This window comes from Hydractinia symbiolongicarpus, chromosome 1, assembly GCF_029227915.1.
Source record: "Hydractinia symbiolongicarpus strain clone_291-10 chromosome 1, HSymV2.1, whole genome shotgun sequence".
In the NCBI taxonomy this organism is placed as follows: Eukaryota; Metazoa; Cnidaria; class Hydrozoa; order Anthoathecata; family Hydractiniidae; genus Hydractinia; species Hydractinia symbiolongicarpus.
Genome location: NC_079875.1, coordinates 12,310,991 through 12,323,155, shown reverse-complemented (window position 1 = coordinate 12,323,155; position 12,165 = coordinate 12,310,991). Strand labels below are relative to the sequence as shown.

Here is a 12,165-nt window from a genome sequence, read left to right as displayed (position 1 = left end):
TTGACTGCTTGTTCAAAAAATCATGAATAAGATGCGAAATCCATGTAAATTACGTGTTTGCATTTATTTGGTAGAAGGATGTTAGCTTTTCTCAGTGTAACTGCTTTTCCCTTTAATTTACTCTGGTAAGCTATATGTTTTTCATTTTATTTTTGTTTTCAACAGGGTACGCATGCGAATGTCACTTCGTGAACTGGAAAAACCACACAACGCAAAAAATCTCAATAATTTTTTAAAGGCTTGGAAATTAATAAAAGAGCTTCCCCCGGATAATCCAAATTCATTTTGGGGACTTGCTACATATCATGGTGAACCATTTAAAAAGAGAATAGCTCCGGACATAAAAAATTATTCGTTTGTTAATTATTTCGAGTTTTTGTTTTCAAGTATAGACATACCACCACATAACCGGCAGAAGTGGGGTGGATACTGCCAACATGCTAATGTTTTGTTTCCACCGTGGCATCGTCTGTATCTGTTACGTGTGGAACAAGCCTTGCAGACAGTTCTCCCTGGTGAAGATGTGGCATTACATTATTGGGACCAAACTTCAGAAGAAAGCCTACGACATGGTTTACCTAGCATCCTAACCAGAAAAACTGTCATGGTAGATGGTAAGGAAGAAGTAAATCCTCTCTTAAATTTCACTCTGCCAAAGCAAATTGATGCCGATGAAAACAGTTTATACAAGAAACCTATCCATTACACGACAGTCCGCTACCCTTTTTCAGGTATTAGGAATCCCAAAACAGCTGCAGAAGCTGCAGAAAAACACAACGAGAGAATCTTTGAACTAGATAAATCTCCAGATAAATTGTTGAATGAAAACATCAAGTACTGGTTAAACCATGGCTATAAAAGTAAGAACTCGGTAGTATCTGGTTATGAAGACTGCTTGGATGAGACGGATTACAATAAATTCTCAAACATAAGCTCGGCCAAAGTCAAAGGCAGGGTTGCGTTTTCCTTGGAACAGCCACACAATGATATGCATCTTTCAATAGGTGGTTACTCCTTACCTAAAATGAATGAGAATGGTGAAATTGAAAGAGATGAGAATGATAATCCAATTATGCAAAATTATGGTTTGGTAGAAGGTGCAAACGGTGATATGGGTGCAAATGAGGTGGCTTCCTTCGATCCAATTTTTTTTGTGCATCATTCAAATGTAGATAGAATGTTTTGGATTTGGCAAAAAAAACATAACCATAGCACAGTCGAGACAAGTTTTGAAATTCGGAAAGAAAAGAGAAGTGAAGTTGGACGTGACGATGTTCTTGGTACATCAACGAATGGCCAAGGCCCAACTCCCGATCAATCCTATAATCAAATCTTAGGTATGGATACCGTGTTGCATCCATTTCAAAATTCCACGGGTGTTCCCATGACAACCAAAGATTGCGTTGATATCGAGGCACAGCTTGGGTACACTTATAGCATAGGCTCCTTTGACAAAATTGATTGGCCGAGCTGTACTTCAAAGAACATGTATTCCCACATCGTAACGACGTTGAATGACCTCACCTACTATATGGAAAACGTGACACAAATCCAAGTATCAAACCCTAAAAAAGTCTATTTCGATTTCACAACTGTCGAAGCACCGAGTCAAAGTTGGTTAGCGCTACCATTTTTCAAGAAAGGCCGTCCAGAATTCACCTACGGTGGGTGCAAATGGAAGAGGATGTTTTACTTGCGTGTGTGTAATCTGAAATGTGATGACTACCCAGGTTCGTTTGTTGTACGGGCGTTTTACAAAAAGAATGGCAAGGAATATTTTGCAGGCCAGCGTGGTGTGTTAAATCGATGGAATCGTAAAATTTGTAAAAATTGCCAGTACAACAATTTTAAAAGCGTTGTATTTAAATTCCATGAAAACAATGTTTCCTTTCCCACTGGGGTTAAAGAATTCAATGTAGATGTTTTGGCAAAGAATCCTGTTACTGGAAAAAATGAAGTACACAAGATATGCTGTGATGGTGGGCCGTATGGTGATAAAGGATTTCCTAAGAAAGAATTTTTAGTTTCTTTTGAAGAAGTAACTAATTAGTTCTGTTGATCAATAAATTTCTCAGAGTGTGTGGCATCAGAAACATTCACAATCAAGCATTTTTTATAATTGAATTACTATTATGAGCGATTTTTTTTAATTTTTTTTAACTTCGCATCATTTAACCAGTTTTCCGTAATATTATTGGATGTCATCATTAGAATGTCAACTTTTTCGAATTTTAAACTTCTATTTGCGGCTTTGTATTTATAAAACATTGTGGTTAGTATTTTACACAACATACAATCAGCATTCTGACCATAACGGCGACGGTAAAATTTTGATACGACGTAACTAGAAATCTGCACATTTTGACGGAAGTTTGAAAAGAGAGTATACTGGACATAATTTTAAACTAAAATTTTAATTTTTTGACACATTAATGCTGTTTTCGTTTCTTCGTATCTCATCCTTGCCCAACGTCTTATCTGAATAAAAATCTGCACATTGTGACAAAAGTTTGAAAAGAGAGCATACTAGTCATGAGGACATGAGATAATGATATGTTTATAATACTTAAGACATAATTTCAACACAAAATTCTGATTTTTGACACTTTCATGCTGTTTTTATTTCTTCGTTCACTTAAAAATTCTAAGCGCGGCCTCGAAGAGACATTGTTCTCAAGAATTTGTACAAACCGGGGGAGTTTATTCGAAGCATCACGGTCAATATTACTTGTTCATCTATTTGCTATTATATATGAAGATTGCGAATATGCAAAATGTCAAAGTAACAGAATTTTGTTGGTTTAGAATTCACTCCTCAATAACTGTACTTTTTGACATTTGAGATTAGAATTTCTTTGGAGAGGGCGGTATGACTTATAATTTCCATTTTGTTAATTTAGCAATACAATATACTGTTGGAGAAGTATTATAACAATAATTTTAAAAATAATTTTGCAAGCAGTATATTTTCACGGGTATTTTTATATCATTTCTAAAACTTATTTTAATTTGTAAAGAGAAAATTTACGATTGGTCGTATTAGCACGTGACTCATGCGCTAATATTTTTAGAGTATGTTGCTTTCAAGGTTTGTGAAATATACAATCTGCCGTAACCACGTGTTAAATTTATTGCCCTTACCACTTGTGAATTTGAGAAATAGTCGTATACTATAGGAACAACGATGCATCTGTGACACATATCTCGTTGGTACGTGTAAGTTAAAAGGTATGTCGTAAGGAAGACATACGCCTTACCCTCGTCGTATGTCGCAAAGAGGTAGTATCCTCGCCTCGTCTACTACATGTGTTAAGGAGAAAGCATTAGATCGATAGCTTAGTCAGTAGAGCAAACGCCCGGCAAGCGCGAGGTCGTGGATTCAAGTCTTACTCCGTATCTTTGCAGCACTTGGGAGGCTAATGTATATGCAAATATAGCCGTATACGCTATTTTTAAAAATCTGTATATGATTAGCCTGAATTAAACATGTTCTTCAGCCGCTTTTCTTAACACACGATGGATTTTTTGTGAGAAAGTCTCAAATTAACTAAAGTTGGTTATCAGGTCAAACAAAAACAAGCTAAAACTTCTCGTTAAAAGCGGTTGGCTGTTGCTCAGACCGCGCCTTTCAACCAGGCCCACAGGAAGTAAAAAAGCAAAGTTGTTTTTTTGTTTTTTGATGGGTCGGAGGGGACGAGCAATTTCCCCCTTTAAGCAAATTGTAATTAACATCACTGTGGTACAAATTTTAGGTAAACCAGGTGGAAACAATTAGTATCATAATTTTTTGTAAAAGAAACCTAAATTTTGCAAAAATTATTCTTAACGAATGTCTCAGATAGCGAGCTTTATATAGATGTTTTTGAAAGCACAAGACCGAAAAGGCAAAGAAAATAATTTTCTGAAATAAAAATAAGGTTCAACCCATATTAAGTGAGTAATGTTCTTTAGTAACTGTTATTTGACTTGCCTATTGTTCTTAACGCAAAATCAAACGTCTATATTACTGATTCTTTTTATGGCTGCCAAGAGAATGAAATAAGACTGCAAAAATCATTGCAGTACGCTTCTTTACAATCATGTATCCATCAAACGTATCCATGCGGTGTCCAGATGAAAAACTAATAAGAATGTGGACAACCTGTAACATCCGTTACAAGTGATATTCATATTTGATTCTTGAAGCTTACATTCCCTATCGGCTTTAGTTTAGTAAGATGTTGACGTTAATATCCTGACGTTAATCTATTTGTTTTCCGCGTTTACCGTAAGATCACGACTAAAGGATAATTTTGTAACTTTTTTTTGATTTAACCTTTGTTCGGCTGGAAAGCTATTCACAATTTTCTGCTGTAGACAAAAGTTTTTTTTAAGTTCCAATCCGGCAGCTGCCTCAATAGGGTATAACATCGCTGCGATGTGGTCACATGTTTCGAACATACCAGCTACACATATACAATCGGCTCTGACACATACCAAAAGTTAATGTGGTGCATTATTTATCCTTTCAGACTGTCTGTAATCTGCTGTTAAAAAACTAAGCTGATGATAAATCCATGCATTGTTAACTAAAAGTTGCAAGACATTCCCCTATTAAAATATCTGAAACCTTTTAGTTCTTATAATGGTTTAAATCCGTTCCACCATGCTCGTTGAGATTGAAAGCTAAGTAGTTGAATATATGCTATGTAAGGCCACTGAGTAATACCATCAGTTTCACACGATCAACCAGATGTTAAGTATAACTGGGACCAGGTAGCTAGTACCGCACCATTTAGGAGTTTGGCTTGATAACCTTGCATGAATATAATTCGTCTTTCTTCTGTGCTGTTTTAACAAGTATAACTTTGGTCTCTGCAGCAACAAACTATATTGCTATCATTTCTACTTATTTGCCTGAAACCCTTAAACAATAAGGTACGATAAGCGTCTTAGACTTACCCATATCACTGCATATTATTGACCATTTCCTTAATTAATGACAAACCTTAACGCTTTAACCAAAAATTCAACGTAACAAAAATTCAACGTAACACTTTGCAGCTTGAACTTTAAAACTGATGAAAGCGCTAAAAAAATTTGTCTACTAACTCTCCGACAGTGTCTCTTTTCCGCACGGTCCCTGGAGATATCGAATTCGTGTAATTATTAACAAAGTAGGCAACAAACGAACAATTAAGTCTAATTAGCCTTGATTTTTGTATAAGACATTTAATGCATATTGAGCGGTTCTTTTAAATAATACTGAAGGCTGGTTTCCACTTAAACAAAAATGACCAAATCAATCAACATCAATGACAAAAAGAAGTTCTATAGCGCGGAGTTGTGTAAGCGGCGTACATAAAGGCGATGTACTTATAGTTTCTACGAAAACAAACCAGACCTAAACGCTGCGAAGGAATGAAGTATCGTGTCAAAGGTTTTCTAAGAACAGCTAAAAGATACCTGTAAGGACCATACGATTACCAAGTGGAAATTTATGTTATATTTGGTTAAATATTTTCTTTTTTATTACAACATTTCTAAGTGTGAAAGAATTTGTCATGAAAGAAACAGAATCGTTTTACAACTTATTCCTTGCTACTGTAATATGTCTTTTCTTGTTCCTTTTTTATTATTATTTATTTATCTAATATTTTACAGCCTACTTTTAACAATAATATAAATTTTTGATCTATATACATGTAAAAACCAGGTTTTGTCGTGTGAAAAATAGGTTGTGCAGTGATGCAAATTAAGGTTGCACCATGTTATTCGGTGTCCAGAGTGGATAAGAATACGTATAATGCTCGCTGCGGACTACTTAAAATAGAGATCTAGGGACAATGCACGAAAATGGAAAAAACAAAGTAAGTTTTATATTATGTTATTCGTAAGGTAAGAATACCTTAAAAAGAAATGAATTCGCGCTGCAGGACATGCAAAGGAGAGAGACATTCTGAAGCAACATATACGTTTGCATCATGGAATAATGAATGTTATCTCGAGTAAGATTTTCATCGTACATTATATATTCAGAGGAAAATTAAAAGCATTTAGAAAACATTTAAAGCACAAAATTCTTAATAAAAATGTTGAATAACTTTCCAAGGAAGCAAAGGTTTTTTAAACCTTTAAGTTAAGAACAACCCTATATATGTAACTTAAAAACAAAAATTAGAGAAAACGATAATTGCATATAAAGATAATTATATATAGACCAAAAATTTTTCCGCCGAACTTATATACGCCAAAATTTTTGGTTGTTAAGGTACGTTCTGAGCTTCAAGGTATGGTTAGCATTATGCTTAGTTTCATAGAAATTTGAGCTTATATGTATTAAGTATTTAATTATAAGCGTTGTTGTTATAAAAAAAAATTATTGTACTTATGATAAGTGGATTAACTAGTTTGCTAGACAACATCATAATCTAACATAACAACTAGGCGATCAAGGGAATTGGTTAATGTCTTTGATATTATGTCTTTTCCTAATTCAATTAATAACAAAGATGAAATCTTGTTTTTGTACGCCATGTGCACAGTTGCTCGCTTCTTTAGCATGAAGTCAATGACATCATTATCACAAAATAATACGACTATTAATATAGAAAACAAGTTTTTAGCCTTTGAAAATTTACCCCCTTTACACATTTCCACATTGCTATTTCATACATCCTTGTTTACTTTTTAGGATTAAATAATTGGATTACCTTGCGTGCAGTATTGTTTAAGGTTTTGGCAACCGTTGTGAACACACAAGGTTACGGCTATTTTTATGGAGGGTTCGCCCGTTCTTTAAAAGCCCGTCGCAAAAAAGTGGATAAAAATTTATCGCATTTGATATTCGTGTTCCCATAGCACGATTTTCTAACTCACCGGGGGGTCCGCGCAGAGACAGACAAAATACGGCTATTATTAAAGAGACTAGCCGTTAGTCCGTGGGAAAATCCACGGGTTCGCCTGTCCTTTAGATTTACCCGTCGCAACAAAGTGGATAGAAATATATCGCATTTGTTATTCGTGTTTCCGTAGCATGATTTTTTAACTCAGCGGGGGTCCGTGCAGAGACAGCCCGTCCATTTTATTTAGCCGTCGCAACAAAGTGGATAAAAAGATATCGCATTTGATATTCGTGTTTCCATAGCACGATTTTGTAACTCAGCGGGGGTCTCAGCTTTTTTTTCTAACACGGATCTATAACCTGTCACGAAAATATTAAGACAATGGTACTTGTTCGGTCTTTTTACAAAGTTAATAAAAAGCATCGACTCTCGAATTTTGTGCAACTGGTGGGGTACAGAAGTGTTGCTTTTACAGATGCGTGGGTGAGCTAAGCAGCTTTAAATTGCACTAGTCCCAACACACTTGCTTCACGGTATAATTCACGTCTGTGTTTATAAGGACCCCGAAATTAAGGAAAAGGACCACGCTGAATGTACTAATTGTTGCTTACTACATTTTAGGAGGTTTTTTTCTAACCAAAATAATTAAAAAAAAAAGAAATATAAACTTTACGTGGAGGCACAATATTGAATAACGGACTTAAAAAAGATTGTAGAAATTAATTCAAATTCAGTAAAATAACCAAAATGTTTTATAAAATACCGCTCAACGTGCTAGCGAATTCAAAAATTGTGTTTTACAGTTATTTAAAATATGTTTTTTTATTAGACATTTATGAAATTATTAGTTAGTGCCTGCAGAATTTCATTTCGCAGAGTGATCATTCATCAAAGCTGGGATTTTGAATCTAACAAAGTTAACCAAGCTTTCTGCAATGATATTAGAATTCAGTTCTGGGGGTGTGCCAGCACATTTTCTACGAAAGTAAACGAGGTAGTTAGTAAAAAGAGGTGAAGAATTATATCTCATAATGACAACTTTAAAGTATAAAAAAACTCTTCTTGAATATTTGGAATGAAATAATTAGAAAATACAATCTATTTTATTGGCACATTCCATTTAATCAGTAAAAATGCAGCTACAATTCCTGCTAAAATATTTTGATGTAAAGCCCAAAATTTTAACCATTAAAAGTTAGTTATTCAATTTAATCAATAAAAGTATATGACATTGTAAGAGGTTAGTCAATCCGCCTAGACGACTCAGGCTTGTTCTTTCAACTTGGCACCGGTTGGTTAGGTGGGTTGACTAGTTTAATATGATATAACTTTCCCCACCCAAGCGCCGGGTTGAAAGAAAAAAGCATGCGCATTAAGATTCAAAGCAGAAGAAAAACAATAATGGCGGGAGTAGCAGCAGACTAAAAGTGTAATTGGACTTCAGACAATTATGATGATAATTTTGATTTATTTTACATCTAGCATCCACCATTTTTAAAAAATTACGCGCATTTTTTTCAACCCGGCAGCAGTGTAGGTCTTATCCCGGGTTGACTTTCCCCATATAATATGCAATTTTTTTTAAACGGGTTGACTCGCCAACGGGGTCAACACCGAGCCAACTAACCTCATATAATCAGGCTCTAAGACGGCTGGGCTATCCGTCCATGTTAAGATTCCTCACTGCGGACCGGTTTAGCTCATAGCAAAATTGAACCTTTTTTCACAAAAAACTCTTAATTGGTGCCTTCTTTATTTAATGGTGAAGCACACTGACGAAAGAAAAAATGTTTCACGCAAAAACCTGTCTGTCTATCATTTACGTTTGCCTCACACTAGGAATTTAAGTGGGTTTAAGATGGTTTAAGATGGTTGTTTTTAACCTAAGACCGTAGTGCGAGCATTCCATGTAAAATTTGCAGTATTAAACCATTTAAAACCACAAAAAGATATAAAGTTACGTATCAAACACTAGCAAGAAATCCTAGAAATTTGTATAGCAGAGCTCAAAAAAATGTTTTAAATATACGAACTGCTAAAAGCTGAAAAGCATGTGACATTAAAAATTGTGCCGTCTTTTACACGATAAGAAGTCCAAAGTTAAGGAACCCAAGGTTTATGGGCGTATTATGCGCTCTCATGGCGTATTATTTCGTGCTGTGGCGTAAAAAGGGGGTCAAAGGGGTATAAGGTACCAAAGCTAGCATACGAAGACCATTAAGTGATCAAATAACCAGTATCGTGTCCGTTGGGATTAAGTACTAAATTACCATAAAGTAAATCAGTAACGCAATTATAAGTTTCAGACAGATAACCCTGGATTGAAGGATACCCCCTCCCCTCTCCTTTTTACAACGTGAATGGGATTAATTTTAATTGGTTTTTTGAAGTTTACAAACCGCATTGACTTATTTTACATAACAGTATTTTATTTGCTCCTTCGTGTTAAGGTCAGGCGCTATTTCGTTAACCCAGAATTTTTATAAACGCTAATTTCGTATAAGTTATGCTCTGCTAACTTTTCACAGGTTACGAGAACGGATGTCACTTCGTGAACTAGAAAAGCCTTGGAACGCAAAAAAACTCAATGATTTTTTAAAGGCCTGGAAATTAATAAAAGAGCTTCCACCAGATAATCCAAATTCGTTTTGGAGTCTTGCTACATATCATGGTGTACCATTTAAGAAGACAATAGTCGAAGACATCCAAAATAATAATAATACTGTGTTTGAATATTTGCGTCATTTGTTTTCACGAAAGGACGACATACCACACAATCAGCAGAAGTGGGGTGGATACTGCCAACATGCTAATGTTTTGTTTCCATCGTGGCATCGCCTGTATCTTTTACGTGTGGAACAAGCCTTGCAGACAGTTATCCCTGGTAAAGATGTAGCATTACATTATTGGGACCAAACTTCAGAAGAAAGCCTCCAACATGGTTTACCTAGCATCTTAACCAGGAAAACTGTCATGATTGATGGTAAAGAAGAAGTAAATCCTCTCTTAAATTTCACTCTGCCAAGGCAAATTGATGCCGATGAAAACAGTTTTTACAAGAAACCTATCCATTACACGACAGTCCGCTACCCTTTTTCAGGCATCATGAATCCCAAAACAGCTGCAGAAATCGCAAACAAACACAATGAAAAGTTATCGCGACTTAATAAATCTCCAGATGAATTGTTGAATGAAAACATCAAGTACTGGTTAAGCCATGGCTTCGGAAAGAAGAACTCAGTAGTATCTAGTTATGAAGACTGCTTGGATGAGACAGATTACAATAAATTTTCAAACACGAGTTCAGCAAGAGTTAAAGGTACAGTTGCAATTTCCTTGGAACAGCCACACAATGATATGCATCTTTCAATAGGTGGATTCTCTTTACCGAAAACTAATGAACACGGGGAAATTGAAAGAGATAATAATGGACATCCAATTATACAAAATTATGGTTTGGTAGAAGGTGCAAATGGAGATATGGGTGCAAATGAGATGGCTTCTTTTGATCCAATTTTTTTTGTGCATCATGCAAATGTAGATAGAATGTTTTGGGCTTGGCAAAAAAAACATAACCACAGCACAGTTGAAACAAGTTTTAAAATTCGGGAAGAAAAAAGAAGTGAAGTTGGACGTGACGATGTTCTTGGTACATCAACGAATGGTCAAGGCCCATCTCCTAACCAATCCTATGATGAAATATTAGGTATGAATACCGTGTTGTATCCGTTCCAAAATTCAGTAGGCATGCCTATGACAACCAAAGATTGCGTTGATATCGAAGCACAGCTTGGATACACCTATAGTGTAGGCTCCTTTGACAAATTTTATTGGCCCAGCTATGCGCCAAAGATTAAGTATTCATACACCGTGACCGAATTAACGCACTTCACTGATTTGATGAAAAGGTTGACACAAACACATACATCAAATCCTAAGGAAATCTGTTTTGATTTTACATCCGTTATAGCGCCAACTCATCATTGGGAAACCCTGCCATTTTTTAAAAAAGGCAGTCCAGAATTCACCTATAGTGGGTGCAAATGGAAGAGGATGTTTTACTTGCGTGTGTGTAATCTGAAATGTGATGACTACCCAGGTTCGTTTGTTGTGCGGGCGTTTTACAAAAAGAATGGTAAAGAATATTTTGCAGGCCAGCGTGGTGTGTTAAATCGATGGAATCGCAAAATTTGTGAAAATTGCCAGTACAACAATTTTAAAAGCGTTGTATTTAAATTCCATGAAAACGATGTTTCCTTTCCTACTGAGGTTAATAAAATTGATGTTGATGTTTTGGCGAAAAATCCTGTTACTGGAAACAATGAAGTACACAAGATATGCTGCGGCGAAGGGTCGTGTGGTGACAAGCGATCTCCCAAGAAAGAACTTTTAGTTTCTTTTGAAGAACTAACTAAATATCGCTTTCTTTAGCGGTACTGTAAAAATATTTCTGTGTGCCTAAAAGTTTTGTCGAATTTGAGAATTTCTTATTACAAGGAGAGTTTCGAAAGAAATTTAATTAGTATTAGGAAATGAAGACCAAATGTTTTTTTCGTGACACGGAACAAAATGTACATTCTGAATGACAGGACAATTTTGTTTTTGACAGCCAACCATGCAACGCACGCGACAAACAAGGCTTTCCAAACCGTTTTAGCGTAGACTTGTTTACGTCTATTCATAAAACACTTCTCTTTACGTATCTGCTTTAAAATCAAATAATTGAATTCAATTTTGATAATCTTCTATGCTGTTCGCTTCTTCCCTGATATAGTTAACATCTCAAAATAACGTACCAAAAACAATTCCCCTTCGTTTAAACCTTACGAAACTCTTATATATCCTATCTATATAACAAACCCCCAATATAGTGAACTCTCGATTAAACGAACCATATTTTTTGTTCGAAAGTGTTCGAGTTTTAAACGATTTAGGTCTTTTGATTTTTGATTTGAATTCTCCAAATAACGAACTTTTTTCTATTCGCCTTGGAGGTCCACTGTATTTTGTTAGCGATGAAAGAAACAGATCAAGAAAATAAATTGAAAAGTACGTTTATTTTTTATTGTGGTTTCAGAGATTTTGCAAACATTTTTTTTTTCTATATATGTTTTAGTTTAACCCTATTCGGTCCGGGGTTTTTCGAACATATTATGACCGGGGGGGGGCGGATTCCGCCCCCCCCTCAATAACTTTTCATAAGATTGTTCAAATTGAATCAAACTTGGCACACTTACAGTACGTCATAAAAGGAACAAAATGGCGGCAATAAATTTTTGCTTGCGTCAGCACATTTTCTGTGACGTCACCAAAAGCTTGAAAATTGTTAAAAATGCCACTA

The 12,165-nt window shown here is 35.5% G+C and overlaps 2 protein-coding genes across 3 annotated transcripts; both read left to right on the top strand.

Annotated features, from left to right (window-relative positions):
* Positions 1-178: 178 nt before the first annotated feature.
* LOC130650855 (uncharacterized) lies at positions 179-2,050 on the top strand. The gene has a single exon (XM_057456057.1). It carries the CDS (start codon positions 179-181, stop codon positions 2,048-2,050), a length of 1,872 nt encoding a protein of 623 aa, XP_057312040.1.
* Positions 2,051-5,643: 3,593 nt separating this feature from the next.
* LOC130639731 (uncharacterized) lies at positions 5,644-11,773 on the top strand. 2 transcript variants are annotated; one of them, XM_057447099.1, is made up of 2 exons: positions 5,644-5,849; positions 9,353-11,767. In XM_057447099.1, exons 1-2 carry the CDS (start codon positions 5,836-5,838, stop codon positions 11,253-11,255), a joined length of 1,917 nt encoding a protein of 638 aa, XP_057303082.1. In that variant the 5' UTR covers positions 5,644-5,835; the 3' UTR covers positions 11,256-11,767. The 2 variants fall into 2 exon arrangements, with proteins under 2 accessions (XP_057303082.1, XP_057303081.1); XM_057447098.1 differs by lacking the exon at positions 5,644-5,849 and adding an exon at positions 5,882-5,987 and having other exon boundaries at positions 9,353-11,773.
* The last annotated feature ends 392 nt before the right edge of the window (positions 11,774-12,165 follow it).